We start from the raw sequence: 27,043 nt of genomic DNA on the forward strand, positions 1-27,043 counted from the left end.
CGGCCGGCCGGACTCGCCGTCCCGGCGTGCCGCGGGGCGGGGCCGGGGCGGGGCGGGGAGCGCGGGCGAGAGAAGCTGAGGGGGTTCGCGCCGCGCACGGGGCCGCCGCCGCCGCCGCCATAGTGGGAGCCGCGGGGTGAGTGCGGGGGGCGGCGGCGGGGCCGGGCCGGGGCCGGCGGGGCGCTCCCGGGCCGCGGCCGGGGCCAGCCCTGACCTTCCCCGTCTTTGAGGCGCGGAGCTCGGAGGGGCGGCGGCCGCGGCCCGGTGCCGGGCGGGTGGGGGCGGGCGGGAGCTGCCCGGGGGGGGGCTCATTCAGGGGAGCGGGGGGGGGGGGGGGCGGCTGGGGGGGTTCCGCCGGTAACGGCCGCCGCGCGTCCGCGCCCCGCCGGCAGGCAGCGAGGAGCCCGGGGCGGGCGCTCGGCGCCCCGCTGGCCCCCCCCCCGGTTCCTTCCGTTCGCCTGTTCCGGGCAGCGCCCGGCAGCCCGTTTGCCTTCTGCCGCTTCCCGTCGCCGCCTCCGGCTCCCGAGCGGTGCCGGAACGCGGGGCGTGAGGGAGGGAAGGGAGGGGCTGTGAGGGGGCCGAGCGCCGTGTCCCGGGCTCGCCGCAGCCCTTCGTCCTTCCTCAGCTCCCTCGCTTCCCCGGGGGCCGTGCGTTTCACGCGGGGGCCGTGCAGTGCCTCCGGTGTTGCAGCCCGGCCGGAAGAAAGCGCAGGTAAATACAGGTAAATGCTCCGAGGCGAGCAGGAACCGGCTGCGGAGCTGCTGCTTGGAAGTTGAATCTCATCCCTTAGCCAGCCGCCCTCTCAGGTTAACGCCTCTTTTGGTTCCTCCTCTGCGAGGAGCTGCGCTCAGGCGGTGCTTTCTGCAGTCGCTTGGTGACTTTCAACTTTTGGTAGCGACAGGGGGAAAAAAAGGCGTTTCACAGGTTAGTATGCGGAACTAGAGAAATGACTGTATGTACCGTCATTGTCAGCGACACATCTGTTTTGAAATACGTCTTGGCTCGCTTTTGTACCACTTAACTGTTTTCCAGCCAGACTCCCAACTGTCATTTCATGTTCCTCCCTAAAGCATTGCAAGTTCTGCAGTAGGTGAGTTGAAACTTATTTGCTTTAACGTTAGTTTTTCGGAAAAGTGAAAATTCCGACGACTTCCTGCGGCTCTCTGCTGGGATTTCTTTGGTCTCTGTCCTCAATAATAGGAGTGTAGCAGTTAGTGGAGTAGTTAGTGGCATAGAGTATGTTTTGTGTTGGCATTACAGTATCTGCTAAGTGCTGATAATGCTCTTAAGTATGATTTCGTTGTTGTTTTTAAACTCCCAAATACTGGAGCATCCCAGACAGCTTTAGTATTTGTGCGTGACCAAACTGTGTGCCTACATACCCAGTGTCTGGAAGTAGGAGCTGTTGTGAGCTTGTAGGAGAAAAAGGAAGCAAAGAAGAGTAAAAACGTGGGTTTTGAAGCGTGAGGTAGGTAGGCAGATACCGCACAAAAAGTTCTGGGTCTTGTATTTTTCTCTCTTGTCTTTCTTCCAGGTGTATGTTGCAAACCTGGAGTTTAACTAAAAATCCAAGACTGTTCATGTGGAGGTGAGGCTTAACAAGCCATACTCACATGTGAAAAGATTTTTGATAATAAAGCATGATGGAGATTTTTTTCCATGTTTTGACTGCTGTCAATCAATAAGAAAGGAAAGTTTTGGCTAAACCTAAAATGGGGTAATATAATGCGAAGTTATCTAGGTCCTCTTGCATTTAGCACCACACCAAAGTACGTGGAGCTGTGATTTTAAGGGGCGAGCACCTTTGTGCTATCTAGTTCAGGGCTGTTACTCACACAGCTGGCTACTTGAACAAGCATACAACTGATTGCTTTTAAATGTGCCAAACTTCAGCTGCAAACAGTAAGAAAACTTGCAAGGCTCAAATTGCAGTTCTTGGTAGAAGATCTATCTAGAATAAAAGTGAATGCTGAATATTATTTTGCTGCAGAATCTTTCTGTACACAAATAAACCTTATGGAATTTCAATTATTTGCTACAGAAAAATGGTTTGTGACCGAAACATGGAATCTCTGCTTCTGTAACTTAAAAAATAGTTTTCTCTTAACCTGAAACAGCTGTCATAACAGTCATGGATAGATAGAAATATCTGATAGTCTGCTCTTTCTAGGAGACTAAATGTTACATTGGTCTGCCTGTAAGGTAAAGAAAAATGCGGTTCAGCTGTGTTGCTCCCCCCATGCCTCCTTCCGTACCTTAAAGCTGGCCAGGCTTGATTGAGCTCCTCCTGGGGAAAAGAGGAGCAACTTCAGCCTTGTAAACTTGAATTCGGTTCCTGGATTGCCTCAAGAATATTGTGAAAAATTGCCAGATGTGTTGTTCTGACTTAACAGTAAAACATTATTTTATACATAATCAGGTAAGCCAATAATAAATAATTTCAAGTTACCTAGGCTGATGCTTTGACTGTTGGGTTGTCAGGTTGCGGATAGGGTGAGTGTCAAACCAAAAGTTTTTCCAGAGTCTTGCCATGTGTTTTGTTTAGTAATCTAAGTAGCCCTGCGCTTGCAAACAGCTGTAAACAAAGCAATATACTTCAGGTTGGTATAATTCCTGCATTAATTTGTTTTGATGAAGTTGGAGGAGAAGAAAAAAGAAAGACTGAGAAGTGGAATGTCAATTTTCCATATTTTTCATAAGGAAAATGTCTGCTCCATGTCACTCTTCTCCGTTCTCCCTTTCCATCTTTCTGCTGTGCACATACCCAGCCTTAATTATTTCTAGACCTGAAAGCTTATTTAGCATAATGGAATTTCTTGCATGGTGCAGCCCATAGCAATTACAAGGTGAAAGCCTGTTTCAAGTCAGTAGTTTGATTGGCCTGGAGCAGTCATTTTCAGATTTTTAACCTCTGTGGATCAATCAGCTGCTGTGCAGACGATGGCAGAACATACCTAAGAGAACTGTTTTTATTTTTTCCTTCAAGTTTGCACCTTGACTGGAAATTTTAAATGGTTTTCAAACTAAGAAATGTTGACAGCTGCTAAGCTGGAATTTCTCAAAGTGATGGAGCGCCTGTAAGGTCAGTGACTGGTAACGGGTGGTGTCTCCGTGTCAGTGCCCCCATTTCATCACCCCTGCGTTCTGCCTGCCCCGAGCTTTCTTTGTGTGGGGAAGAGAGAGCCTGAGGGGGCTTAGCCCTAGCCTTCTGCTACCCAAAGGATGCGCATCGGGAAAATGGAGCTGGGCTTCTCACCAAGGCATGTGCTGGACGCAAGGGGCAGAAGCTGAAGCAAGGGGATTCTGGTTGGACCTCGGGGAGGCTTTTTCCGCAGGACAGTCAAGCAGCTAAACAGATTTCCCCCAGAGGTTATGTGGTCTCAATCATTTTTTTGATCAAAGTGGATAAAAAGGTGTGGGTGACCTGGACTGGTCTAGCTGAATCTGCTTTGAGCTGGAGGCTGGAGCTCCTGAAGTCCCTTACAACCCGAATTATTCAGTGATTCTATGGTAATTTGCTTAGTTTCTTCTGTTGACAGTGTATGTCTTTGCTAGAGGCAGATAATCTGCTATCAAAGGATTCTTGGTGTAGGTATTAGATGATTTACCTGTTTGAGAGACCATTAATCCTGTGATACCGGTTCTGTTGTGTTCCTAGAAAGCGTGCACAGGAGAAACTCGTGGCTTTGTGTGTTTTAGTGGCAATAGAAAAGAGACTGAGGGAGAAATAGCAGGAAGACTATTTACTTTTTTTCTCCAGCAGCATAAAGATTCTCACTCTTTCATCTGAGCCATCAAAACTACGCGTGTGGTGGTAGGTGCATGTGCACTAGGAACCGAAACAACTGCGAGTTCTTCCATTGTCCGGATTTGCTTCTGTTAATCAGTAGCGAAGGGTGCAGCAGCTGATGCTCTGGGGGACGTTTGCCATGGCTCCACAAGTGCCTCTGGACCAATAGCACCCATTAAGGGGAGCATCGGTGCGCTGTTGGTACGCTGATCTTCTCATCTTCCAGCAAACAGCCCGCCAGTGTGCTGTGCTTCAGCTTGAATCCCGTCTTAGAGCTTAACTTTGGCGCAGTGCTGTGCGGTTTTTGTGCTCGGATCACTTAGGGAGGTAGCGTAGTCATACTCGGAAACTGGGTGGGAGATGGTGATATTTTCCCTCTCCAGCAGCATGTTAGAGTATTGGTTTGAGGCTGCTCTCTTTAAATCGTCTTTTTTGATTTTCTGCGGATCAGGAGGGCTTTCCTGAGCTTATTTGCTCGTGCTGGTTGTTCTTTGATTCCTTGTAGTTTCCTTGTCCACCTTACAGTGTTAATTGCTGAAGGATATTACTCATTAGTGCTCACAAATACTAAATACATATTACTCTAAATACTAGTTTTCATTGCCATTTTTGGAAAACGTATGGTTCTTACAGAAATGCCGGCATGCCAGGCTTGAATTCAAGAAGACCTAAGTGTGTTGATTGATAGCAGTCAGCTTACATATGGCCTGCTCTGATAATGCAGTGAACGCCACCGCTGCTTGGGACAAGAATTTGGTCTTTCTCCATACGGCAGAGATGCGATGACAGGCCACCTTCTCCAGGTGTTTCTGGTGCTTCTGCGCTTCAGGGAAGGCGATCTGATGGTTTGTCTGTCAACAGGTGCCAAAGTAAAGAGGTGGCTTTTCCCCGAGGCACGCCTCCGAGTAGCTCTGGTGATGCCGCTTGAGGAGAAGGATGGACTTGGCGCTGCAGCGTGCTGACGGAGTCACCTCCAGGTTGCTCCGTGGCTTCTTGTTAAGGCAGCAGTGGGAAGAGTTTTCAGCCAGACCTTTTGCAGCAATGGTTCCCTTAAGGACTGTGCTGTGGGCAGTCTCGGTGTGTTCATCCTGATCGCTCATGCCCCGAGTCAAGGCGGAGAAGGAGGAGGGATGAGCGTCGGTATGAACACCTGGGCTGTGACAGGCAGTGACAAAGACCCTCTATTTCTGTGTCTTGTGGGCTTCTGCCTGGGGCCAACGTGACCTTAGTAAAATTCCAGGTTGCCTGCGGCCCATGTGAAGTCTCCTTTCTCTTCCAGTCCCCCTCTGCCTCACACCTTCTTTGTTTCCAGCAGGTGCTGGGTCGTGCAGCTTCACTTGGTACGGTGCTGTCTGCCCCATGCCAGAGCAGGTGGGGCCCAGGTCAGTTCAGGCTCTGGTCTCTCTCCTGGAGCAGGATGGCCGGTGGCGCAGGACATAACGAGCTGGAGCAGCCCAAGGGGGAAGGGGATGGAGGCTTTGGGATGTGGGGTAGCGTAGCTTGGATGGTTTGGTGAGGCTGAGCAGCAAGAGAAGCACGGGGCAGTGATGCCACCGTGGTGGGGCCTTTTGGAAGCCCCTTTCCTGTTGGGGGTGGCTTTCCATTTAGGAAGGGCTGGTGTCACGGCGGACTGGGAAGTCTCACGTGGTGTAGGTATGAATTCCCGATGCTGAATGCAGGAGCTTTGTTGTGGGGTCAGGGATGTGGCGGTGCCGGGCTGAGCCTTGTGCTGGCTCTGGGACAAGGACGCTGGGGATGTGCCTGGTGCCGCGTCAGCCAGGAGTCGTAGGGAGCGTGGCGGGACGTGCAGAGGGCAGGAGTTGGTGCTTGAGGATGTCAGGGTGTGACCCGGCAAAGGAAAACTCGGTGCAGACCTGGCTGAGAAGTCCCCGGTAGAGCAGGGATAGAGTTCTGCAGTGTCGGCACGTACCCATGGGAGGGAAAGCTGCTGGCAGCTGCAACTTCTGTGCGCTGCATTGGGTTTCAGTTTGAACACTGACTGCTGGCTGGTGTTGGAGGTGGGGATAAATTCTATAATACGAGCAGATTCCAGGAAATTTACCAAGTAATGTGAGTTAAAGTATTACACTCCAGTGAAGCGGACTGGTGGCTTCGCTGCCGAGCTTCTGGAAAGGAGCTGTTAATCAAATGGGCTGTGACATCCCTAAGTGGGTGCGATGAAGTAGGCTTGGCTTGAAGTGACAAAGAGGAAAAAAGTTAGCTTAATGAAACTATCTCCTTTTTCCATGGGGATTTAAGGTAGAATATCCAATAATATTCTTATGCAGTGGTAACCTTCAGCAGGTGCCTTTAAAAGGACAGGTGATGCTCCATCTGAGGTGCTTCCTAGCTTACTTGAAACCATTTCTTTGTCTGGTTTTAATATTAATTGAGTGCTCTCGCCCCCATAAGCAAACTTTGAGTGACCTATGGGTAGATCTGGTTGAGCTGTCATCTGCCTGCGTGACGGCATCAGAGCGTGCTCATTCTTCCTCGCTTTGGAGCGGACATGGAAAGCCGTCTCTGCGATGCAAGTATATTCCATACCTGACTAAAACAGCCTGGTAAAGGTAAAAGATTGTATCTCACTGAAGGGACTGGGCTTGGTGGCACAGATCATCCCTATCTTGTGTGTTTTCTCTGAACTCCGTGTGCAGAACACATAAGCTGCCACTAAGGAATAGTGACAAATTGGAAGAGGAAAATAAGCATTTTGGGGGAGAGTTGAGTGTATTAAAGAAAATCATGTAACCATACATGAATGGCACAGGGAGGAAAAAAAAAAGGTTATAAAATAGAGGGTTATTGATTTCAGTAGTATTTTCTGAGTTCAGTTCTTGCTTCTCTGACAAAATCAACATTGTGACTTGTCCAACTTAGACTAATTTATTTCATGTCATTTTACCTACCAAAATACAAATACCCCCTTTTAAGAAGGAGGTGGCAAACATGCGTGCTAATTTTAGTTTTAGAAACCATAATACTACTTTCTATATTTAAAATTCAAATCCCTTAATTTCTGCCAGTCTTAAAGGCTTTCTCAGTTTCAGGATTGAACAGAAGGCATCTGGTGCTTGCATGAGGCTGTTGTGCCTTGAGGAGCTGGAAGTCTCTGGGCCTAAAGGAGATGCAGGGCTAGCATGCAACTGATCTTAGGTTTGTGTGATTGCAGAGCTTTTAAGGTGAATGTGTATCGTGTGTGGGGAAAAGATTCACTTTGAAAGAGTGACTTTTTTTTAGCTTCAGAAGAACGTTTTTTTTTAATTTCAGAAGAAGCTGGTGGTTTGCTATTTACTAGGTCATCTCAATGTTAGGTGCGTGGCTGTTTAACTAGATTTGCGTTTGAATGTTTAGGAGAGATGTCTGATACTTACCTAAATTCATGGGGTGGAGCTGAAGCAGTGCTGGGCCGCAGAATCTGAGTAGAAGTGTTTTTCACTTGGGCTGTTTGTTGTACCGCAGCTACCACCCTGCCATTGCGAGCTACGGACCTGTAGGTACCTTCAGGTCAGGAATGCAATCAGCAGGCTTAAAAACTAAATACCAGTACTCCCGGTTTTCCGAGCAAGTCGTGGGAGTCCTCTCTAGCAGCACAACGTCCAGGGGAGAAGTGCAGTGAGGACTTCAGAAAACTTCTGCAGGAACTGGGAGGGAGACGGCAGGCTGGCACGCTCGTACGCGATCCAGGCTTTCCTCCTCTCTCCGGTAAGTGTGTGTTGCAAAGACCTGGGGCTGTGCCAGGGACTGCTGCTCCGTGGAGCTCCCAGCTTGTGTCCCCTTGCTGGGACGTGGATTAGCACAGGCTACAAGTTGCTCTGTCAGGGTTCATCTTCTGCCTGTAAGACCCATCGGAGGCTTGGGCATGAGATGAAGGTGAGGAAACGGGAGCAGAGGTACATAGAGGTGCTGCTGCTGCTGTCTGTGGCTGAGGTGATCTCTCCAGTTCTGGTTGTGTTCCCCAGGCCTGGTCCCTGGCACGCGGTGGGCATGGATGCATCTCTGGCTCCCGTGGAACAAAAGCAGGACGGCACACCGGGCTCTCAGCTACCAGCAAGCTGAAAGCAATCCCTAGGACTTTGCTTAGATGCTATTTTTTCTTCTCGTGTGATCCGCGGTGTAGAAGGGATGGTATTAGGGGACACAGGATGGTAAGCAGGCTGTTGCGACAGCAAAAGATAGAAATCCTAGCCTGTGGCACATTAAGAATTCATCAGAGGGAGGCTGTTGTGCCGGAGCGGGGACAGGGAAATGACAAAGCAGGAATGCTTGAGCCCACAACAGTCCTCAGACTTGCCTGCAATTCTGGATCCTGGGCTTTCTTCTGCAAGGCGTGTGGGTATCTGCAAGGCCTGCCCTGACAAGTGTGTAGTGAGAGTCCAGTACTGCGTGCTTGGGTGATTACTGGTTGTAGGGAGAGCTAAAGGGCCAGTGCAAGGAGCTCGTGCTGATGTAGTTCCAGTGGGATTATTTGGGGCACTCTTAAAACCTAGCAGGCTTGTCCAAGTGCAGGACTGAGGGACCTCAGCAGCTCTGCTGTTTGGGAAATCTTTGCTGCAGCTGGGGGGATGTGTTGGCAAATCGTGCTGGCACTGCGCAGGCACAGCCTGGATCTGTCCTGTGCCGGGGGCTTCTGGTGAATCTTCTGGAGGGTGGGATGAAGGCTGTTTGAAATCAAGGAAGTGACTTTACGGAGGTTTTCTTTCAGTGTAAACCTCTTAATGCAGGCTGAAGTTTGATTTCTGCCTCTGCTCAGGTGAGGCTGCTGTGTGGCAATCGTGGAATGCAATCAGCACAACCTGTTCGTTTGTAAACTTGTGATTTTTTTTTCCTAGTGGAGTGACTGTGGTGGGTAAAACTCCTTCAGCTTGAGCTCGCATGAGTAAAGTTGAAACAGTCAAAAGCCTAAAACATAAGAGCTTTCTTGTCTCACTGCACAGCTAATGCTTGCTGTGGAGGTACCATGAGTGTTTTTTGCTTCTGTTAGGGATTTGACAAATTTTAAGCAGGTGGCAGTGATTAACCGTAGAAGGAAGCCACAATAAGCACTGTGTCTTGTGTCCTAAAACAGAATCTCATGGCTGGGATGCTTTTGAGACTTGCAGTGCAATACAGACGTGTAGCTCGGGGGTTCCTCGTCAGGTATCGCAAAACGGGACAGAGGCTGGGAAATCTTGATGTTTAGCCAGTGTAGCTTACTTTGTTTAAAGTAAACTCGGATCTTAATGCAATGTGGTGTTTTCTCTTCTAGAGAGGTATCAGGATAAAGAAAACAATGCACGTACTTTCTTGAAACAAATAACAGACTGGTAGAGCTGCACTGATCTTGCATGATGATTTCTAGACCTGAGCCTGCTTGGTCTGCTGCACATGTTGTATGCTTAATCCTCTAAAACAGCGGGACTCATGTTCACAAGTCTGGTACCTTTGTATTTCTACTACGTTCATTGGGAACTGCAGAGTCTCTTGCCAGGTGAATGCAGGGACCCATCCTACATATGGCTTCAGGAAAAAAAGAGGTGAGGAAAGCCAATCAATGCTAACAAAGCCGGGTAGCGTCCCTGGGGGGGCTGGACTCCTTAAATAGCTTGCTAACTGCTGCAGTCTAAGAAGAAATCAATTGATGTGAGAGGTGGCTCTTGGTGGAGCCTGGAGGAGTGGCACACCCAGTATAGCTCAGCTGTGGAGAGCTGGGAACAATCAGGCCGTCAGCTTTTAGTTGCAAGGGATGTTCGTTTAGTTTGGATAACTCTTAATATTTTACCACCATGTCTTGAAAGTGCTACAGGTTCAAAGATAAACGTGGAGTATGCTTCAGCCGTAGCGACAGCATGCAAGAGGAAAGCAGGTCTGAAAGTAAGCTTGTGTTATGCAGATAGCTAGTGGAAGTGAGTGAACTCCTATTGTCTGCCGCTGAAAGGACGCTTCCTTAGAGGGACCTGTGGATGGTGGAACGCATGAGGGGCTGAATAGGTAAATCAAGTGATGTAAGCCACTTACAATCTGTCCTTATTAACACTTCAGTTGGTTACAGTAAATGAGATCAAGTCGGAAAGCAGGAGCTAGCCAACTTTTTCAGACGGTGTCACTTTTGAAATATGTGTATATGAGGCGGTAACACTTACTCATCTTGGTTCTTGTTCTCCACTGCTGTATGTGGGTTGTGACCTTTCACTGAAATAGCTCTTGAAATCACCAAATGCTCTAAGTTAAACCACTTAGTATCCAAGAGTTTTATTTCTCAGAAGTCCAGGATACAGAGGAGATGATTGTCCTATGTCTTCTAAAGGAAAATTTTGGCCAGCTGAGATGGTCTGTGCTCACTTTTGCTTAGTACGCCAGCCAAGTGTCTTGCTGATTTGTGTGATCCTTCTGATTTCTTGTTTTGTTTTACAGTCGCTGGCTTTGAGTGAGGATTCAGAATGGGAGACAAGCCTATCTGGGAGCAGATTGGGTCCAGCTTCATACAACATTACTACCAGCTTTTTGATGCAGACAGGACTCAATTAGGAGCAATATATGTAAGTATCTAGAAAAGGGGGGGGGGCAGGGCCCCTCTCCCACTGTCTGCCTCAATTTCCCTATTTTGATGTGTGGGAATACATAGGATGGGACAGTGGGTTTTATCCTGACTCCAGAATATCAGTCAGTGCAACTGCACTTGCTGAACCTGTTTTTTTTTCATTTCTTACACATTTACTTTCTATTTTGAGCTCTGTATGCCTCGTCTATAGGCAGTCAGGCTCATAAAAGCCTTGGTTGGCTGTAGACAGACTTTGCAGTGTGAGAGGCTGGAGGCTACCTTGTGACAATGTTTTGTCACAGCAAATGTGCTAGACTTAGTTTGCCATTAATTTACAGTCTCGGATTTGCTTGGATCCCTCTTCACTTCAAGTGGGATATGATTTCTGAGTCCTGCCCTGTGTTTAGCAGCACTTGCGGGTGTTTCTTGGATCTCATGCTGTATTAATCCTCATAAAGGTAACTTGAATTTAAATTTTTAAATTCAGTTGAAATATTTAAACTTGGTTTAAACTTAAGCTCTGTTTAAACTACTTCAATAATTGATTTGTTTTGCCCCTCATATGGGGCAAAACAGACTTTGTTTCCAAAATTAAAGCCTGTAACTAAAAGGCCTGAGAAGCATCAGCTTTTAGCTTTGGAGGAAGACGCCTCCAGAATATGTAAAGTGCTCTGCATATGGAGTTTGATTGCTACTGGTGAGGAATGCTGCTGGGTGGCTGAGCTGTTTCAGCAAGACACTCAAGTCTTACAAGCCATCTAGCAGCATGTCCTGTTTTTCTGACCCTTGCTCGATGAATCATACGAAGTTTCACCAATCCCTGGAGGTTTGAAGCTGTTGCAGGAGCACCATCTGATGCTCCTCCCTACACCTCAGCAGTCTCCACAAGCACAGGTAGCATTTACTCTTTGGATTCTTAAGTATTTGCTATCTGCTAGGCTGCTGCCTTGTTTTGACCAAGAAGCTGTGAACAGAGCCCATAAAGCAGGAAAAACCGGAAGCCACACTTTAATCCACAGCTCTAAATATGAAGTCAGTAAGCAGTTCCTGTCATGCCATTACCAAAACACTTTAAATCCTTAGACTGGTAACAAGTACAGACCTATTAATTCTGGAAACATGGCCATCGCATGCAATGAAGTGCTTTTTCTACCCTCGGGGCTTTTGTACCTTTCATCATTCAGTGGAGGTACCTATGGACAATGGACAGTTTTGTGGAGTCTGTAATCCATGGAGGATGGGACCCTGTTTTGTGTAGCTAAACGTTGCTGGAGTTAAATGGAGTACTAAGTTTCTGTATTGTTTTGCAGTTATTTCCCTGCAGTTGTTTTGCAGAAAATGCTGTAGTGACTTCTTTGCTCTCCTTTGGGCGCGTGGCTCCTTATAGTGAAATATTTTCTTAACTCTTGATGTTGTTTTCTCGTCTGTAGGGGTTTTGGGGTAGGAGATGCTTTTTGTTCTTGAAGCAGTTGCTCTCAGATTATTGATAAAGCAAGTGGCCTTGGAGGTGACCGATAGCAGAGAGATTAATTAGGTACAGCGTGAAGTTGCAGTTTCAGAGCTTGTTTCCCTCACCAACTTCATCTGTCTTCTGCTGCTCTTTGAAACACCAGAAGGGTCCTGCACCACAGAGCGCTTACCTGCTATTTGCTGAAGTGGATTCAGTAAGGCGGGTTCTGGGGTTCCTCTTCCTTTATGGCTTTCCATATTTGAGGCTTATAATTGGAATGCTTGAGAGAGTAGCCTCATTCCCTGGTACCAACACCTTGCTTGTCAAGGGTCATGCAAGATGCAAGTGATGTCAGCCAGATGCTCTTGTCAACTGACTGGTTTACGCAATCTAGATTTAGTCCATTTTCCTCTAAAAGGGGCGTGTCTGGGCTTAGGAGAAAGCTGTGCTCAAGGGATCTTCACTGGCCTGCATTCAATTGCATCTGTGACCCCGAGATGCTTCATGCTCTTGCTCCCGGTCCCAGCTTTGTTCTTTTGGCTCTTGCTGCACCATGTTGTTCCCGATGATACAGTGAAGACCAGAAGCTTTTTTAGAATGGGTGTGACTGTGTTGTGCAGGCTCAGCACGCTTGCCTGAAGGAAGTGGCTTTTTTGTGCGGTGTAGATCAAAAACAAGGGTTGGAGAATCTACCGCAGCATACAAATGGAGTTCTTTAGAGCCTGCCATTTTCTGCTGAGACATGAGATTCATGTCTCAGCTTCGGTGAGATTTGAAGATTGGATAGGGAAGAGACAAGAACTGTGTTTCTTGAGGTCTTTAAACTCAAAAGATGTGGAAGGAACAAGCTACCTGTGACAGGCTGAAAAAGAACTTGGGCTATCAGGAAGAGGGTGAAGGTGCTGTTTGGAAATGGCAGCTGCCAGACTTCAAATGGTTTCCCCCGAGTTCAAAACTTAATTCTGTTTGCCGGGGTTTGAAACTGGACTTGGGAAGGCAGAGATCATGTTGGTGTGAGGTTAGGATACTGTGATTCTGGTTTAAAGGAAGTATCCTAAAATGAATATAAATTTTTTTGCCTGTTGCTGTTGCATCCAACATAGCATGCTCTGTGTGTCCTCCCTCATACAGTGGAAGAGCAGGTAGACTGAAGCATCTCAATCTTTGCATGCCACACAGGGCAGTCTGTTAGAAAACCTTTACAGGCACATTCTACTTTTCTGGGTGTGAGTAGGATATGCAAGTTGGTACCTTAGTTGAAAAAGCTTGATGGTACAAGTCCTTGTCATATTTCTTCATATATTTTTCTCTGTGCTTGACTTGCATCCATACCTTTAGATTTTCTTCTGAAAGCTAACTTTGATCCAAAGGCAGGGACTTTTTTGCTGGTAGAATCATGATAATGAAACTTAATGTCCTTAATTTCTAGTAGATTATTCTAAACTCTTTCAGTTGTTCTTTGTGGCTTCTATTTCTGAGGTAGTTTCTGAATAGCTAGATTCTGAGGATACCTGGCCAGTAAGCAAGGACTGTTATCAAGATTGCTTAAAAGTTACCCTAAGCAAGCTGATGAATTTTTTTTCTTTTCCCCCCAGATTGATGCGTCATGCCTTACGTGGGAAGGACAGCAGTTCCAGGGCAAAGCAGCCATTGTTGAAAAACTCTCTGTAAGTCTGTAATCCTCTACTGAATGTTTGGGGAGATAGTCCTGAAGACTGTAAATTAGTTACCTCTGAAACTTTGATTTAGACTGGCAGTTAAATCGAATTTTAATTTGTGCTTCCAGCTTATATCTCCAAAAAACATTTCTTGTGGTTTAATTCTATGTAGTGGGGTGTTCTATTGGTGCTCTAATGGTAGGATGTTAGTTGACTCGTTTAGTTTGCAAGGTTATTTTGTGATTGCAACTTCATTTGACATTATTAATTAAAAATAGTTCATAAGCTGATCTCTTGATCTGGAGTAATGAAGGGTGTTTTTTGTTACATTTTAAGCATGTTCAGGAAGTAGTACAGCAGACATGTGTGGATCTGCCTGTGGTGAGGGCTAAACACATTACTGCAGGGAGTTTTTTGTTTTCGAATACATAAGCTTCAAATAAGTTCTGTAGTGAAGAATCTAGGTTCAATAAAGCATTCCTCACCTATTCAGATATGATAGTTGTGGTTCAGCACTTTGAAGCCACTTGTTCCCCTTCAAGTCAGAGGAAACTTCTTGATGTATAGAGACTGAAATTTTCCCTGTTTTAGTTAAACTTCTCCAAGCTTTGTCTTTTAGAGAAAATTCATCCCTCTTATAAAAATTGGTGTACTTACAAGCTGTCGTGCGACCTGAAAGTTTCTCCCACAAGATCTGTGGAGCGTATGCTTTGTAGCTCCTCTGACATTCCGCTCAGAGCGTGGTATATCGGACAGAATGTGGCATAGTTTCAGGCTAACTCTTTTGCACTTTGAGAAGGAAGTCTGTTACCTGCGAGCACTAACTATGCAACAAGACAAGTGCCCGTGTTGTGGAATCACTGCTTTCGTCCATGGTATCCTTAACTGTGAAGGCTGAAATTTGCCCATGGATCTGTGATTTAGATGCCTGCATTGCCTTTAAGAATACCACACACCTCAAGCACAGCTTGCACCTATTCTGTTCTAGATGAGATGTGAGAACTCAAGCTCCAGAGTTACTTGCTTGTTTAGTAAGTGTTTCTTAGATCACTGGGCTACCAGCCATTTAGACACCCAACCAACTAAATATTTGCTTGGCCACAGCATCTTGGACTACTGCATTGGATCTGGCCCAGTGCAGATACAGCCTGTTTCCCACCAGAGTGTTGTTTCATCTTTGTCTTCCCTGTCTGTGGTGCAAGTTGTTCTTTCTGGATTTGTGTGCTTGTTGCACAGTGGAGGCATAATTCTTTGCCTCGAGGAAAGTTTGTCTGACGACGTCAATCTGCTTAAAGTAAGGAAGAAAGGCAGTATGATTATTGCATGCCCTTCCACTGCTGTGGCTTGTTATGGGACGGTAGCGTGTTACTCCAACTCTAATGTCTTTCAGCATAGCTCTGACAGTGCTGAGCTACTTGGGTTTTGTTTGCTGTTTTAACCTAATGTGTTCACCTACTTCGTGCTTCTGGAGTGTCTGAGCATGTTGAGCAGGTCACTGAAAGTTTGGTACTGGAATTCTTTTGTACTTCTGCAGTCTTGTTTTCAAGCATCAAGAGGCAGGATTTTCTTTTACAGCAAGATTTCCGCTGTGTAACAGCAATGCTGTGGCAGCTTTTCAGTCTGCTCTGCCAGGTGTTGCTAGTACAGTTGGGTGAGGTTGCAGAGACAATGCTTTGGCAGCACTAGTGCACCTGTACCCTTTTTACAGTTTACAGAGCGGGAGCTGACACTCATTCCTTCTGTCTTAATGGGTGCTGGGTTGAGGAGTTATTTCAAATAGAGTGCCTGTTCTCATTTTGGGGGGGCAGCCTGTTTTGGCTTGAGTGTTTGATAAGCCTTTAGTTCTAGGAGTTCTTGGACCTGGGAAGAGGCCGGGACAGGTAGCTTGGATGATGGAACGTTTCCAGACCTACTTCAGTGCTTGTTGAGATCTCTTCACATCTCTTGGAGGCAGAATCCTGCTACAGTTTGGGCATCCCACGTTAATCAAACTTATACAGAATCTCTGCCAGTCAATAAGGTAGTCTTGGATTTAGCTTATTGGATGTTGTAGGCTTCTGTCTCAGGATGAGCAGCTCAGAAGGCAGGGTGATGTTTGCAGGATACTGCAGGAAGTAGTCTCAGCACTGCTAGGTCCATCAGAGAAAGCCAAGGATGGCTGCTCTAGAGGAGATAGCAGGAGGCATGAGAAACAAGCTTAGTCTGCTAAAATGTTGAGCAGTCTTTGCCAGAAGTGCAAAAAAAACCCTGTATTCTTGCAAAATTTCTCTTAGCTGACTTAAAAGGAAGGTTCTACAGTTCTGGTAGTGAAAGTCCAGACAAGTTCTCAAAGGACACTAAAAGCTTTGCTTGTTCTGGCTTTTCACCTGTCAGCCACATTTATTGTACTCTGCATGTAAAGAAATCCTTCCTTTCAGTACAGATGGGTATCCACAAGCAACCATCCATCTGAGGTAGTTTTCCTTTATCTTAATCAGTGATCTTTCCTATCAGCTTATCCTAGAGTGGGATTTCCACCCCTGTATATCAGGAGGAATAGCTCGTTTGACTGGCCAGCCGTTGGGGCCCTTTTCTCAAAATGGGACAGCCAGGTATTTGAAACAGGCAGCATCTTCCCTGGCCTCCTTTTTGGTTTCATACCCCCCTTTTGGGGGGGCTCCTGAGTTTGAAGCCTTTTCCTTCCTCCATCTTCTCCTCCCAGTCTCACCTCCCAGTCATCTTGTAATGCTGGAAGCTGGGTTCTGGGTACAGCCGCGTTCATTCCCGCTCACCTCTCTGCCTTTTCAAGAGACTTTTCTTGCAGGACTTGCTCAGCAGGTAGCTGTTGTGAAGAGGTGAGACTAGGTTTCATAGTACTGTCACTTGTCAAAGGAAAGGTGTGCAACGTCCTAGCCTACGCTTGTGCAGGCTGGGCACACGCATTGCGTGTTCAAGTTCAGGATGGTAACCCTGGAAAATACTCTGCTGGAAGCTACAAACCAGTTGGCTCATTCTTTTCAGTTCATGGTAAGTTGGGAATTACTGTCCCAGCCAAGAAGAAACACTGCAGGCTTTATTCAGGAGTGTTCTTGAATCCTGTCACTCTGTGGTTAGAGGGCTGCTCTGTACGCTTACTTTGTTTCCCTGGGTCCTGATCCTTCCACCGTTTTGTGTTCTTTGTTAGCCAAGGGTTTAGCTTCCTGGTATTCTTCGTGAAGCCTTATACTTGTAGGGCCAAGTCTGCTCTCCACATCCTTGATAGTAGCACTTTTTCAACTCCTGTTCCTATGTCTAGGCCTTCTAGGAAGTTGAGGCTTTCCACTAGAGGGTAATGCAGAACTTGTCAAAGTGCTTGCTTGGGTCTGTCGTAGCAAGTTTTCAGGAAAATGGAGCAAAGTCAAAGTGCATCCTGCAGGTTTAAACCACTGTATCCTGTGCAGCGCTGGGCGACAGCCACGTGACCCCTCAGAGCTCCATCTGTGCCAAAATGGCACTCCTACGGCATCCAGCACTAATCCAACTTCTGATAGAATGGTGCTGAGCTTATGTTCGTGTGACAGTACTCTGAGATCCCCTAGATATCCGATGTTTGCTACTTGGAGTCATCAGTGGTTGGAATGTGAATGTGGCCTGAGATGAAAAAGAAGGATCGCTCCACACTGTCTGATGTTTTCATAGGTGTGTAACTTGCACTCTTGACTCCAGACATGCTTTTGTAGCTGCTACATGAACATGGGAAGCTTTTTTTCCGCAAATGTGTGCTCTTGCTCCCCTGCTCTTCTTCACTCTTGCCTGGAAAATGGCAAAGGTGTTGCCAGTTACTGTTTTGGTTCCCCTCTGATGCTATCTATTATCAAGGAAAGAGTCAAATGGAAAAGTGGATGTGAGGAACTCAAATCTCAACCACTGGTTCTTGGTCAAACACCACTCCTTTCTATTTATAGCCACTATAAGGAAGAAGCGAAGTGGGAGTTCTTAGGTCATATACTCTTTCAACACTGTTCTGAGCAGAGAAAATTTCTGCCTTCGTCATATGATCTTCCTGCTTGTAGATGAACTGGAGCTCTTAACGCTGTATAATTAGACTAGGAAAAGGCACTACTTAATGTATATGGTAACATATTTCATGTATTTTGGTGCTTTAAAAATACTGAACTGTTGTGATCCAACCCAGCTTAGTGTTGTTGTTGAGTTGCAACAACTCTCCATGTAGTACTACTAAAATAGTCTAATACTTCATAATGTTGGATTTGTTTTGCAAGTTAAATAGTGCAATGACTCCATTCTTTATTTTGCTCTCTTTTCATTATAGAGCCTCCCTTTCCAAAAAATACAACACAGCATCACAGCACAAGACCACCAACCTACACCTGACAGCTGTATACTCAGTATGGTAGTTGGACAGCTTAAGGTAAACTCTTTCCATTAAAGGGTAACAAATGCATATGTCTTAAATTTTTGCAGGATACTAAATCGTCTAATTTCTGAAAAGAAACTTCTTGGGTGGGGAAGGAATTCTGGTAAGCTTGCACTGGGATGTCATTCTTCTGTTCAAGGTTGTTGAATAACTGCTTGTCTCTTCAGATAACTAGCAGCAGGTAAAAGCACCTGTAATTTGGCAGTCATTTGTTCATGTCCAGCAAGTTAACGTGGTTTTTACTATGCACACAAATATATAGGCTAAGCAAAGTCAATTTTTTCCTTACTCTGCAGTAAGATTTTAGTGTCCTCAGTTACATTTAAGTGTCCAAGTGTTTTTGGACAACAGAAGCACACCTAGTTTAACGTTCTCTTTGATGTAACATATACTAAATCACAGCTCAATTAATGTGTTTTGTTAGTTGACAACCCTTCAGTAAGACCCGGCTTTTCATTTATCTTAATTATCTTAAGACACAAGAATACAGTCCTGGCGTTAATGTAGTCCAATACACTGGTTTGTATTCAAAACCAGTTCAACATTGGAATGTTGCCTCTGAGCTCAAACACTTCTTGCTTCTTGTGAAGAAGTCGGAATATATTTCAGGCTGCGGTATGGTGACATTGCTGCTTAAATTATGGAACTGAACTACATGAAGTTACTCAGTCTCCTGCTCTTCTGAGGAAATGTTACATTTTAATATACCAGGGCTATAGACCTGTAAGTTAATGAGACTCTTTAATGAAAGAAGTCCTGGAATCTGTATACGAACAACCAAAAAAACCCCTTCTGTATGTAAAGTCACTTGTAGGCAGAACTTGCACACAGCGGGCAGTGTTTATTCAAAAAGCATGAAATCGTCATAGTTATATTTTTCAGAGTTAGTTTTGTCAGGGTTTGGTCCAGCCATGCTGTCAAGTCAGGACTCCAAAGTCATCCAACCTTTAAAGTTACTTTGGACCAAGTTTCTCTTAAAATAGCTACTTAGGCTTCCTTTCTTATGTTAACTCTCAATGTCACTTCTGGTATCAAAGCGTTCAGACTTCCTCCAAATGTACAATTAACTAAGCGAAAATAGGACCGAAAGTTTGAATCTGCGTGCTTAGCTGGTCCCCTTCATTTAGTTGGGGGGGGCATCCACTTCTAAGCCTAACATAGATAGCTTTGGCTCTCATTAAAGTTGCTCCTGCTTCCAAGCTGCAAGTTGGATTCCAGCTTTCTTGTTGCTCGCTCCTGCTTGCACGTACATTCTCCAGTGAGTAGTGACAGCCATGTGTGGCCACAAAGCACTGAATTGCAGGGCAGGTGTGAGGTCAGACATGCTGATCTCATCTGTCTGACTCCTGGGTGTGCACAAAACTTGGTGATGCAACCAAGACTTCTTTTGAGCCAATGTCTTGGGCCAGTGACAGCTGCATTTGGTTATGCACAGTCATGTTTTTAAGGTCATTGTATAATCACCGAGCAGGTGACAGCTTGCAGCAGTGATTTGTGTTGAATGCTAGGCAACAAATGCAGTTTCTTAAAAGTTTGGGTTTTATCATCCTTTAGTACAGCCATTAGGATGGTAGATGCAGTCAGAGCTTTTCACAAATAGCAATTCTTGGAGTAGTGTTTCTTACTGTGCTGTTTTTATACTCTGAATAACTTCAGCTTGTTGAGCCATACCTGAATAATTCAGAGATTGTATGATAGTGCATCTAGTTACTTGGAAAGAACATACTGGATTGATTATATGCTTATTGTCACTATCAAATCCAGCTTGTTTGTGATTTTTATATTAGGAGAAGCATCGCTTTTTCTCCATTCTTCATCTTAGCTTTAAAAAGTATAGTACAGTGCTTGGAAATGCTGCTCCTCACTGAGGAAGTGTCCAGAAAGTCCAAATATTTGGAGTTTTTGCTTCTGCCTTGTGTGCTACTCATTGTTACAAATGGACAAATGAAATATTCAGCAAGTCTCTAGCATGTGTATAGTAACCACTTCTGCCAGTACATGAACCTAGCTGTCGTAGTTAGTGAATGCTTTTTCTTGTGCTTGTACATATGTTAGCAATCGTTTTAGCACATCTTAGTGCTGTTTTAGATGTGATAAAAGTGACAGAACAATGGGGTTTGGTAAGTAACTGACTAGAGTTGGTAAGTAACTCAACCCATCTCCAGATTGGGTTGAACAGGATATGCTGTAGCACAGAAACGCGGAGCTGGATACTTAGCTTTATTTAAAGGTAACCTTCTTAATGGTGTGTCTGTTCTTCACAGCTCTAATTCCGTTGTTTAAAGGAAAAGTAGAAAAATTTGCCCAAGGAAGAGGACTTTCAGGAACAACCCTCAGGGCTTGAAGGGATGAGCCCCACTTACTTTGAATAGTTATCCTATTCATGTGACTGAGCCAAATTCTTGAAAGCTCAGTACAATTAATGTGTACGCTTTGGAATTCTCTATTTGTGAAACCTGCCTTGTATTCTGTAGTGAAGGAGCTTGCATAATGTTTTTAGTAGAGTAATACAAGAAAGTAATTAGGCTAAAGTACCTGTAACATGCAGTTTCTAAAAAGTCATTCTTGGCATGATGCTTGTGTTTTCAGAGGCCTCAATTGATTAAATTGTTCATCCAAAAAGTTCAGAGCGAAACTCCTTCTTAATTGAGCTGTGTGCATCTTTGGCACTTCTTTCTTAAGCCATTGTATTTTGATCTTGTTTGGTTTTAGTGGGGGGAAAAAAAACAGAATACTTGAAGTAAAACCTTATATTCCCCTGCATATAGTGTGGGGTGAGCTGTTACAAATTGTCACAAAGCCTCAGCTCTTCTAGCTATACGAGAATGGTTCTGAAGAAATAACAGGGCCAAGGACTACTATTGTCAAATGCTTTTCCTTACCACAGCATTATGCTTAAGAAGACCTGCAATTTTTTTTAATCCTTTGGTCTCCCCTTTTTGGAGAGTGATGTAACTAGTCAATTGAAATCATAACTGCCCCATGACAAAGCCAGGATGTGTATCTGCCTCTGTGCTTTTCCAGTCTACAGCCCTGCAAGCTATTACCAATATGACCTGTAAAAATGCAACATACCTTCTGGAACAGATGTCAGTCCCCTCAAGTGGAAGTTACAACAGCTTCTAGGAGACTTCAGAGTGTAGTAGAGCACTTGAGGAGGGTGAATGATGTCTCTGAGTGAGACGTCACTGGCAGAAACAGTACAGTAACTGTTTTTTCAGTAAATGTTTTTTCATTGAAAAACATTTTCAAGTAAACATGTGAGATCCTCTTCAATGAACATTGGGATAGGTGGTAATGCTGTTAATCCTTATGTGGAGGGATAATAAATGTACCTCTGCTTATTCTAATTCTGTTCTCATCAATTCTTATTGCTGTTCATTGTCTGGCTATGTGCATCCTTACTTAACTAGGAAGAGTAAGCATCAGTTTAAGCCTTCAGGAGTGATTGTCACTTGGTGTGGTGCTAGTTCACCAATGTTCATCCGGAGTATTACCCCATGTTTTCAGTCTGCTTCACCTGGTAACTTATTTCTCCTCCTGTCATGCTCAGGCAGATGATGACCAGGTTCTAGGCTTCCACCAAACCTTTTTGTTGAAAAACTTGCAAGGTGCCTGGGTGTGCACCAACGAAGTCTTCAGGCTAGCCCTCCACAACGTTTAACCTCTGCCTTACCTCTGTTCCCTGCAGTCCTCGCTGTCCTGGTTGAGTAAGGAGCTTTCTTCTCGCTCTTCTGTCAATTAAGCTCGTGGTGGCTGAGAAGCATGGCTGTGGTTTGCACATTCTCAGAGCAATGTGGAAAATCTGCAGCTCTACCCAAGTGTGAATTTTGAAGTGTTTGTTGCAGAATTAATTGTGATAACTAATTGTTATGTGGTGTTTCTTGGTCTTAAAAGGGAAAGGAAATTTGCAACCCAAACTACGGGATGTTTTTGTAATGCATGGTGGATGCTTAAAGCATTGCTTTAAAGCCTGTTAAATGAGGCTTAACATCTGAAAGAACCTGTTATCTTTAGTCACTAGTCTCCCCTTTGAGATAAAGATAGCTGCAAGTATGCACTTTAATCAATGGTTTCGGTGGGGTGATGGTGAAAGGAAAGTAAAATTCTCTCTTCCCAGATGAGGAGGAAAGTTGCGTTTGTTCTACTATTGCTCAATAGTGTTTTTTCAGCTAAACTTGGATTACAAGGTAGAGTAGTTTGTAGTTTGTAATACTCTATGACTAATGGCTCTATAAGTTGAGGACTTTCTACAGTTGTGGGCCTCAAGGCCAGCAGGGCTGTAGGAAAACTGGGAGAGGTCAGAAAGCTGCCAAGATTAGCAGTATTTGACAGCTTGGTGAGCCTGGAGAGGAGGTGGCTAAGGATAATACACCTGCAGTGTACATGGAAAGTAGTTCAGTACTTCCACTACCGCCTGGTAGTTGAGTATCTCCAGCAACCTGAAGGCAAACTATTGGTGGTGCCAGACAGTGTAACAAGGGACAGTGATAGCAAACCACAGCTTGGGAGGTTCAGATTGGACACAAGGGAGAACTTTCTCTTCAGAACAGCAAAACCCAGAGAAGTGTTGCCTGGACACATTGTGAAGTTCTTGGAGGCTTGGAAGGCTGCTAGAGAAAGCCGTAGCTAATGGAGTGCTGCTGGCAGTCCTGCTATAAGCGGGAGGCTAGATGGGAAACCAGAAGTCTTCCTATCTGATTCTGTGATTTTTGTTTTTAATTCCAAGTTGTCATGAAAGAATTGAAACTACATAAAGGAAAACTTTGTATGGAAAATAAAGCCTCTGTGTTTAAAGCCTGTGCTCACATCTGGAATGCAAATTCTGAGTCGGACACCACTGAATTTGGAGTGAAAAGTAAGGGTAAAGAGTTTCAGTGAGGCTGTTCGAGCTGTGATGAAGATCCCAAATGGGCATGGATTATTTGATCCCTTCTAGAGCGTCTCAAGTATCTTGAGTGTGGGTCTTTGCTTACGTGTTAGTAGTCTATTCCCAAAATTCTGAATACATACTATAAATTTCATTTGCATTTAAGTGTAGTCTAGGATTTTCTTGTTTTAGAGAACATTGCTCCTCTATTCTGTGACTTCACTGTGGGAGGTGGCCATATGTAGAACAGCAAGGGTTTGGGGAAGAACTGTTTTAAAATTTTTTCATATGTCCAGTCTTGAATTACATAAGGAAGGATGAAACTCCTGTCAAGCCAAAGCACTAGCAGATGAGGTGCAGCTGCACTTAGCACACACTGAGGAAACCTACCCTAAAAGCAGAGTGTCAGTGATCTGTTTTTGCAGAGGTACATTTTTAATGTACACTCACGTTTGTAACGAGCACATTCACATTTGGTGAAAACTACTTGGGCAACCTCTAGTAGATGCCTTGGTGACCTAATAGAAAGAGGCCAGAGGGCAACTGGGAGTATGCTAAATGCTTATTAATAGTTGTAATTAAAAGTAGGTTCAAGCTGGTAAGATTCTCTAGTGGTTTAAATGAAACCATTGGAAGGGAGCTGAAATGAACGTGAACTCATTCTGGCTTAGTCCAAAGGGATAGCATTAAAAAAGTGCTTTACAAAGTTGTATTTCAAACTTTAATGCACAGCCTTCTGATGCTACTCAGTTTTCTTAAAGATTCCTTTGTGTCCAGTATAAACTATCAAGTAGTAGTGAGACCTTACTAGGATTTAAGTGGTGTTTGATACCTAGGAGAAGCTAGAAATGACACAAACCCCCAGGTTTCTGTGCACAGGCCACCTCTTCAGGATGGATAGGCAAGCATCTTTCTGGGCAGATCTAATGGTGATGGCAATTCCCCTGAAATAATTGGCGTGACTGCTGTCTTACATGCTATTGAACTAGATAGATGGCTAGGCTAATCCAACACAATTGCTGTGTTCACGTTGTGCTGATTACTATGGAGCCTCTGCCTAATGCAAAAGAAAGCATATATCAGCATGACAAAAGGCTGCCCAGTTCATCAGGCAGTTGAACAGTGACTCTATTAGCACTTGCCTGATTTGGGGATTTTTCTTTCATTAATTTGTTAACTGAATACTTGAACTTCCTGATGCTCCTGGCTTTAGTTGGTGCTTTCTTATTCTTTGGCTGCAGGAAAGTAGTTTCCTCATTCACTTTGTCCTTCATGGTTTTATAGCAAGTTTTATAGTACTTTGATATCTTTCCCATTCTCCCACCCAATCACAGTTTTTTGCAAGCTGGAGAGTCACACTTACTTTACTTTACTTCAGTAAGAAACTTGTAGCTGGATCATTTTTTTTACCCTTTTCTGGCCTTTCTTTATTCTACCACTTTTTTTTAACATAAATAATGCATGCAAGATTTGGTATGTGGGTGCTCTGTGCATTTACGTGGTTGCATAATTATGGGCTTTGGCCTCTTTTCCTAATAACTGCTAACACTGTTTGCCTTGATAGCTGTTGAGCTCTGAGCTGATGTTTCCAAAAAAAAAAAATTACTTGTAATGATTTCAGTATCACTTTTCCTGAGAAGCAATAGCTAGTCTAGCACCCTTCTTGGTTTTCCTCCATGGGTCAGCGTATACTGACAGTATTTCATATACTATTTTTTGTTGTTGCTCTGAAATAGATTTGAATGCTCCTTTTACACTCCAGTCATGCACTCGATCTTACCAGTGCTCTGGCAGACTTCCTGCTTCATGATGTAGTTGTTGTTCTTACCAAGTTGTTCCTCAAAGTTGACTTGTTCCACAGCCAATTTATCATTTATGTGAATCTTATATTTTAAAAGATTTTGTTTATAGCAGTCTCCTTTGTTCTTCAGTCTTTTTGCATTTGCTTTTCTTGATGGACAGCAGAGCATTGAGAGTAAGCATTCAGCATTTTGACAGTTCATTTCATGTGTTCCTCTGCGTGTTGCTTTTCAATACTTTCTTATGCTTTTCCCCCTTTTCTTAATTTGCAGTAGTTGCACTGAAAGAATAATGCTTAAAATCCTCCAAAAATGCTAAATTGAATACATTATAGTCAGTATCAGAGGATTGCTTGTAGCTAGGTCCTCCGAGCTGTTCAGATTAAGTCTTTAATTCCTGCATCATATCTCTGAGAAGGCCGGTAAACATCAGATGGGAGAACTAGACTCCCTATAATACTATTTTCTCATTTTGTAGTCCCTAATCCCTGTAAGTATTATAGTGCCCTATAATATAGTGCACTAAACCCACCTAGCTGAATTGGTGAAGGCAAAAGTTGAGGCACTGCTGGGAAGATTTCACCGTGCTCATTAACACCTCACTGCAGCTATAGCTATTATTTTGCTCTGAGCTGTTCCTGGGCGTTTCTGGTGTAGGAAGCACAATGTTGCTCACCAGTTGTAGGGGCTCAGGGAAACATTTCAAAAGCCACGATCGTTACAAAGATCATTCAGGCAATATTGTTGCTATTGACTTCCAGAGGAAATCCCTTCTGTGATCAGTCCAAACTACAGCAATTCCAAATTAATTTGAAAATGCATAGTCTTGCACTTGGTTCCTGGGCAAGGTCCAAAAAAAACTTGTAGCTCAACACAGTGAGGCAGGCATGCCTTTATCGGTGTTGTGAAGTTGCCGGAATGAGAAGTCTGTAATTATTCCAGAAAACTCTAACAACCTATTGCAGGATTTCTGTGTCATTGGGCACTAGGTGTTTGGAAGCAACTTGGAACAGAACCTCTCTGGTTGTTAGTAGTTCTTGAGGTACTAGGTATCTTACAGCATGTGGTATCACTGTTAACATTAGCTTTTAAGTTGTCTTATCGCTCTTAGAATACATTTCTCAAGAAAGAGCTTTTTGAACTTTTTTTCCTCTCTTTTCACAGGCTGATGAAGATCCTATCATGGGATTCCACCAGATATTTCTATTAAAGAACATCAATGATGCCTGGGTTTGCACCAATGACATGTTCAGGCTAGCATTGCACAACTTTGGCTGAGCTGGCGACCCCGAGGCACCCGTGCTTTTTTTTTTTTCCTCCTCTTCTCTTACTGATACTATTCACACTCACGGAACATTCCAAATATCATACACAAACCTGCAGCACTGCAGAGCGCGAGCAAGCAAGACCTGTGACCTGCCCTTCTGCTGAGTTTACATTGTCACTAGATGAGTTCCTTGTGCATGATGTTTGGAAGTTAGACTTAGCTGCATTTGACAAGAGAAATTTGTGTTGTACCAGCATGCCTCGGAAAGAATTTATAATGCAAAAGGTTGTTGTTTATGTACTGACAAGATGCTCTATAACCCAAAGAAATGAAAGAACAGCAGCCTGTACAGCCCAGTTATTGATTTGTTCAGATGTTTCAATGCTATGTTACACAATAAAACCATGAGATTTTCTTAGCAGTTTAAATTGTTTTAATGAGTTGGATATCAAGTATGTGATGCTGCTGCTGCTTGGTTTGGATGCCCCTTTTCTGCCTCCTTGGGAAATGTTTATGAACCTGAAACTCTCAAACTGAGCACACTTTGATAGTTCTACCTGCAAAGGCAATTCAGGTATTCCCTTGGTCATGCAACTTCTTTCCTTCCTCCTCAGCAGCTGTTACAACAGAAGCTTCTAGCTCAGGTTTTAACATTGATTGACAGGTTACATCGCATATCTCATCTGTTTTATTTTACCAATGCACAAGCCTAAAATAATTCACAAAGCTGACAATTGTGGTAGCCTGTAGTTAATCTTCATTTCTCACGTTAATCCTCGAAGCTAAAGAAGCTTGTGTTTTCCTCGTAAGCAGAAATGCATGATGATTTTTCCTCATAAGCAATCATGCATGATGATACCTTCTCTAGTGTCCTCCTTGAGTTTGTATCCAGCTCTCAAGTTCTGGCCACGTGTGTGCTCTGTGTTGCCCTTCTCCTATCCCTTAATTATAGTTTGAACTGGGAGATAGTGCTGCATTTGCTGTGTGGGATTTTTTTTTGTACGTGGTTGCCTGTCATGTGTCTTTACCCCTGGAGGTGGCAGCATTTCACTAGTGAAGGGACTTACGAAATTGTTTTTACTCTTTCCAGCACGAGACGGCGTGTGAGCAGAGTCACATATGCTTTACCTCCAGACCTGACTAAGCCATTTGACCCAGTTTTTCGAGGACTTAGCTGCCTAGCTGAGGTCGGGCTTTTCAAGTATATGGAAGTTGGCATTTCCCTTTTCTTACACCTCTCGGGAAAGCCTGGGGCTGCGCTCCCCAACTGCATCCCAGACCCCAGGTGGGCGG

General features: G+C 44.6%; 1 protein-coding gene across 3 annotated transcripts; it reads left to right on the forward strand.

Moving 5' to 3' along the window:
- On the forward strand, nt 1-26,171 carry NUTF2 (nuclear transport factor 2). 3 transcript variants are annotated; one of them, XM_040571351.1, is made up of 5 exons: nt 1-136; nt 10,184-10,308; nt 13,356-13,427; nt 17,710-17,808; nt 25,648-26,171. In XM_040571351.1, exons 2-5 carry the CDS (start codon nt 10,210-10,212, stop codon nt 25,759-25,761), a joined length of 384 nt encoding a protein of 127 aa, XP_040427285.1. In that variant the 5' UTR covers nt 1-136; nt 10,184-10,209; the 3' UTR covers nt 25,762-26,171. The 3 variants fall into 3 exon arrangements, with proteins under 3 accessions (XP_040427285.1, XP_040427287.1, XP_040427286.1); XM_040571353.1 differs by lacking the exon at nt 1-136 and adding an exon at nt 693-711; XM_040571352.1 differs by lacking the exon at nt 1-136 and adding an exon at nt 776-924.
- Nucleotides 26,172-27,043: the final 872 nt, after the last annotated feature.

The sequence above is a fragment of the Cygnus olor genome, chromosome 12 (genome assembly GCF_009769625.2).
Source record: "Cygnus olor isolate bCygOlo1 chromosome 12, bCygOlo1.pri.v2, whole genome shotgun sequence".
Classification (NCBI taxonomy): Eukaryota; Metazoa; Chordata; class Aves; order Anseriformes; family Anatidae; genus Cygnus; species Cygnus olor.

What these genes read in the sequence shown, in the direction of transcription:
- NUTF2 (XM_040571351.1), top strand. Translation starts at nt 10,210, where the DNA reads ATGGGAGACAAGCCTATCTGGGAGCAGATTGGGTCCAGCTTCATACAA. An exon ending in CTCAATTAGGAGCAATATAT is followed by an intron (nt 10,309 to 13,355) that starts GTAAGTATCTAG and finishes TTTTCCCCCCAG; the next exon opens with ATTGATGCGTCATGCCTTAC. An exon ending in TGGTAGTTGGACAGCTTAAG is followed by an intron (nt 17,809 to 25,647) that starts GTAAACTCTTTC and finishes CTCTTTTCACAG; the next exon opens with GCTGATGAAGATCCTATCAT.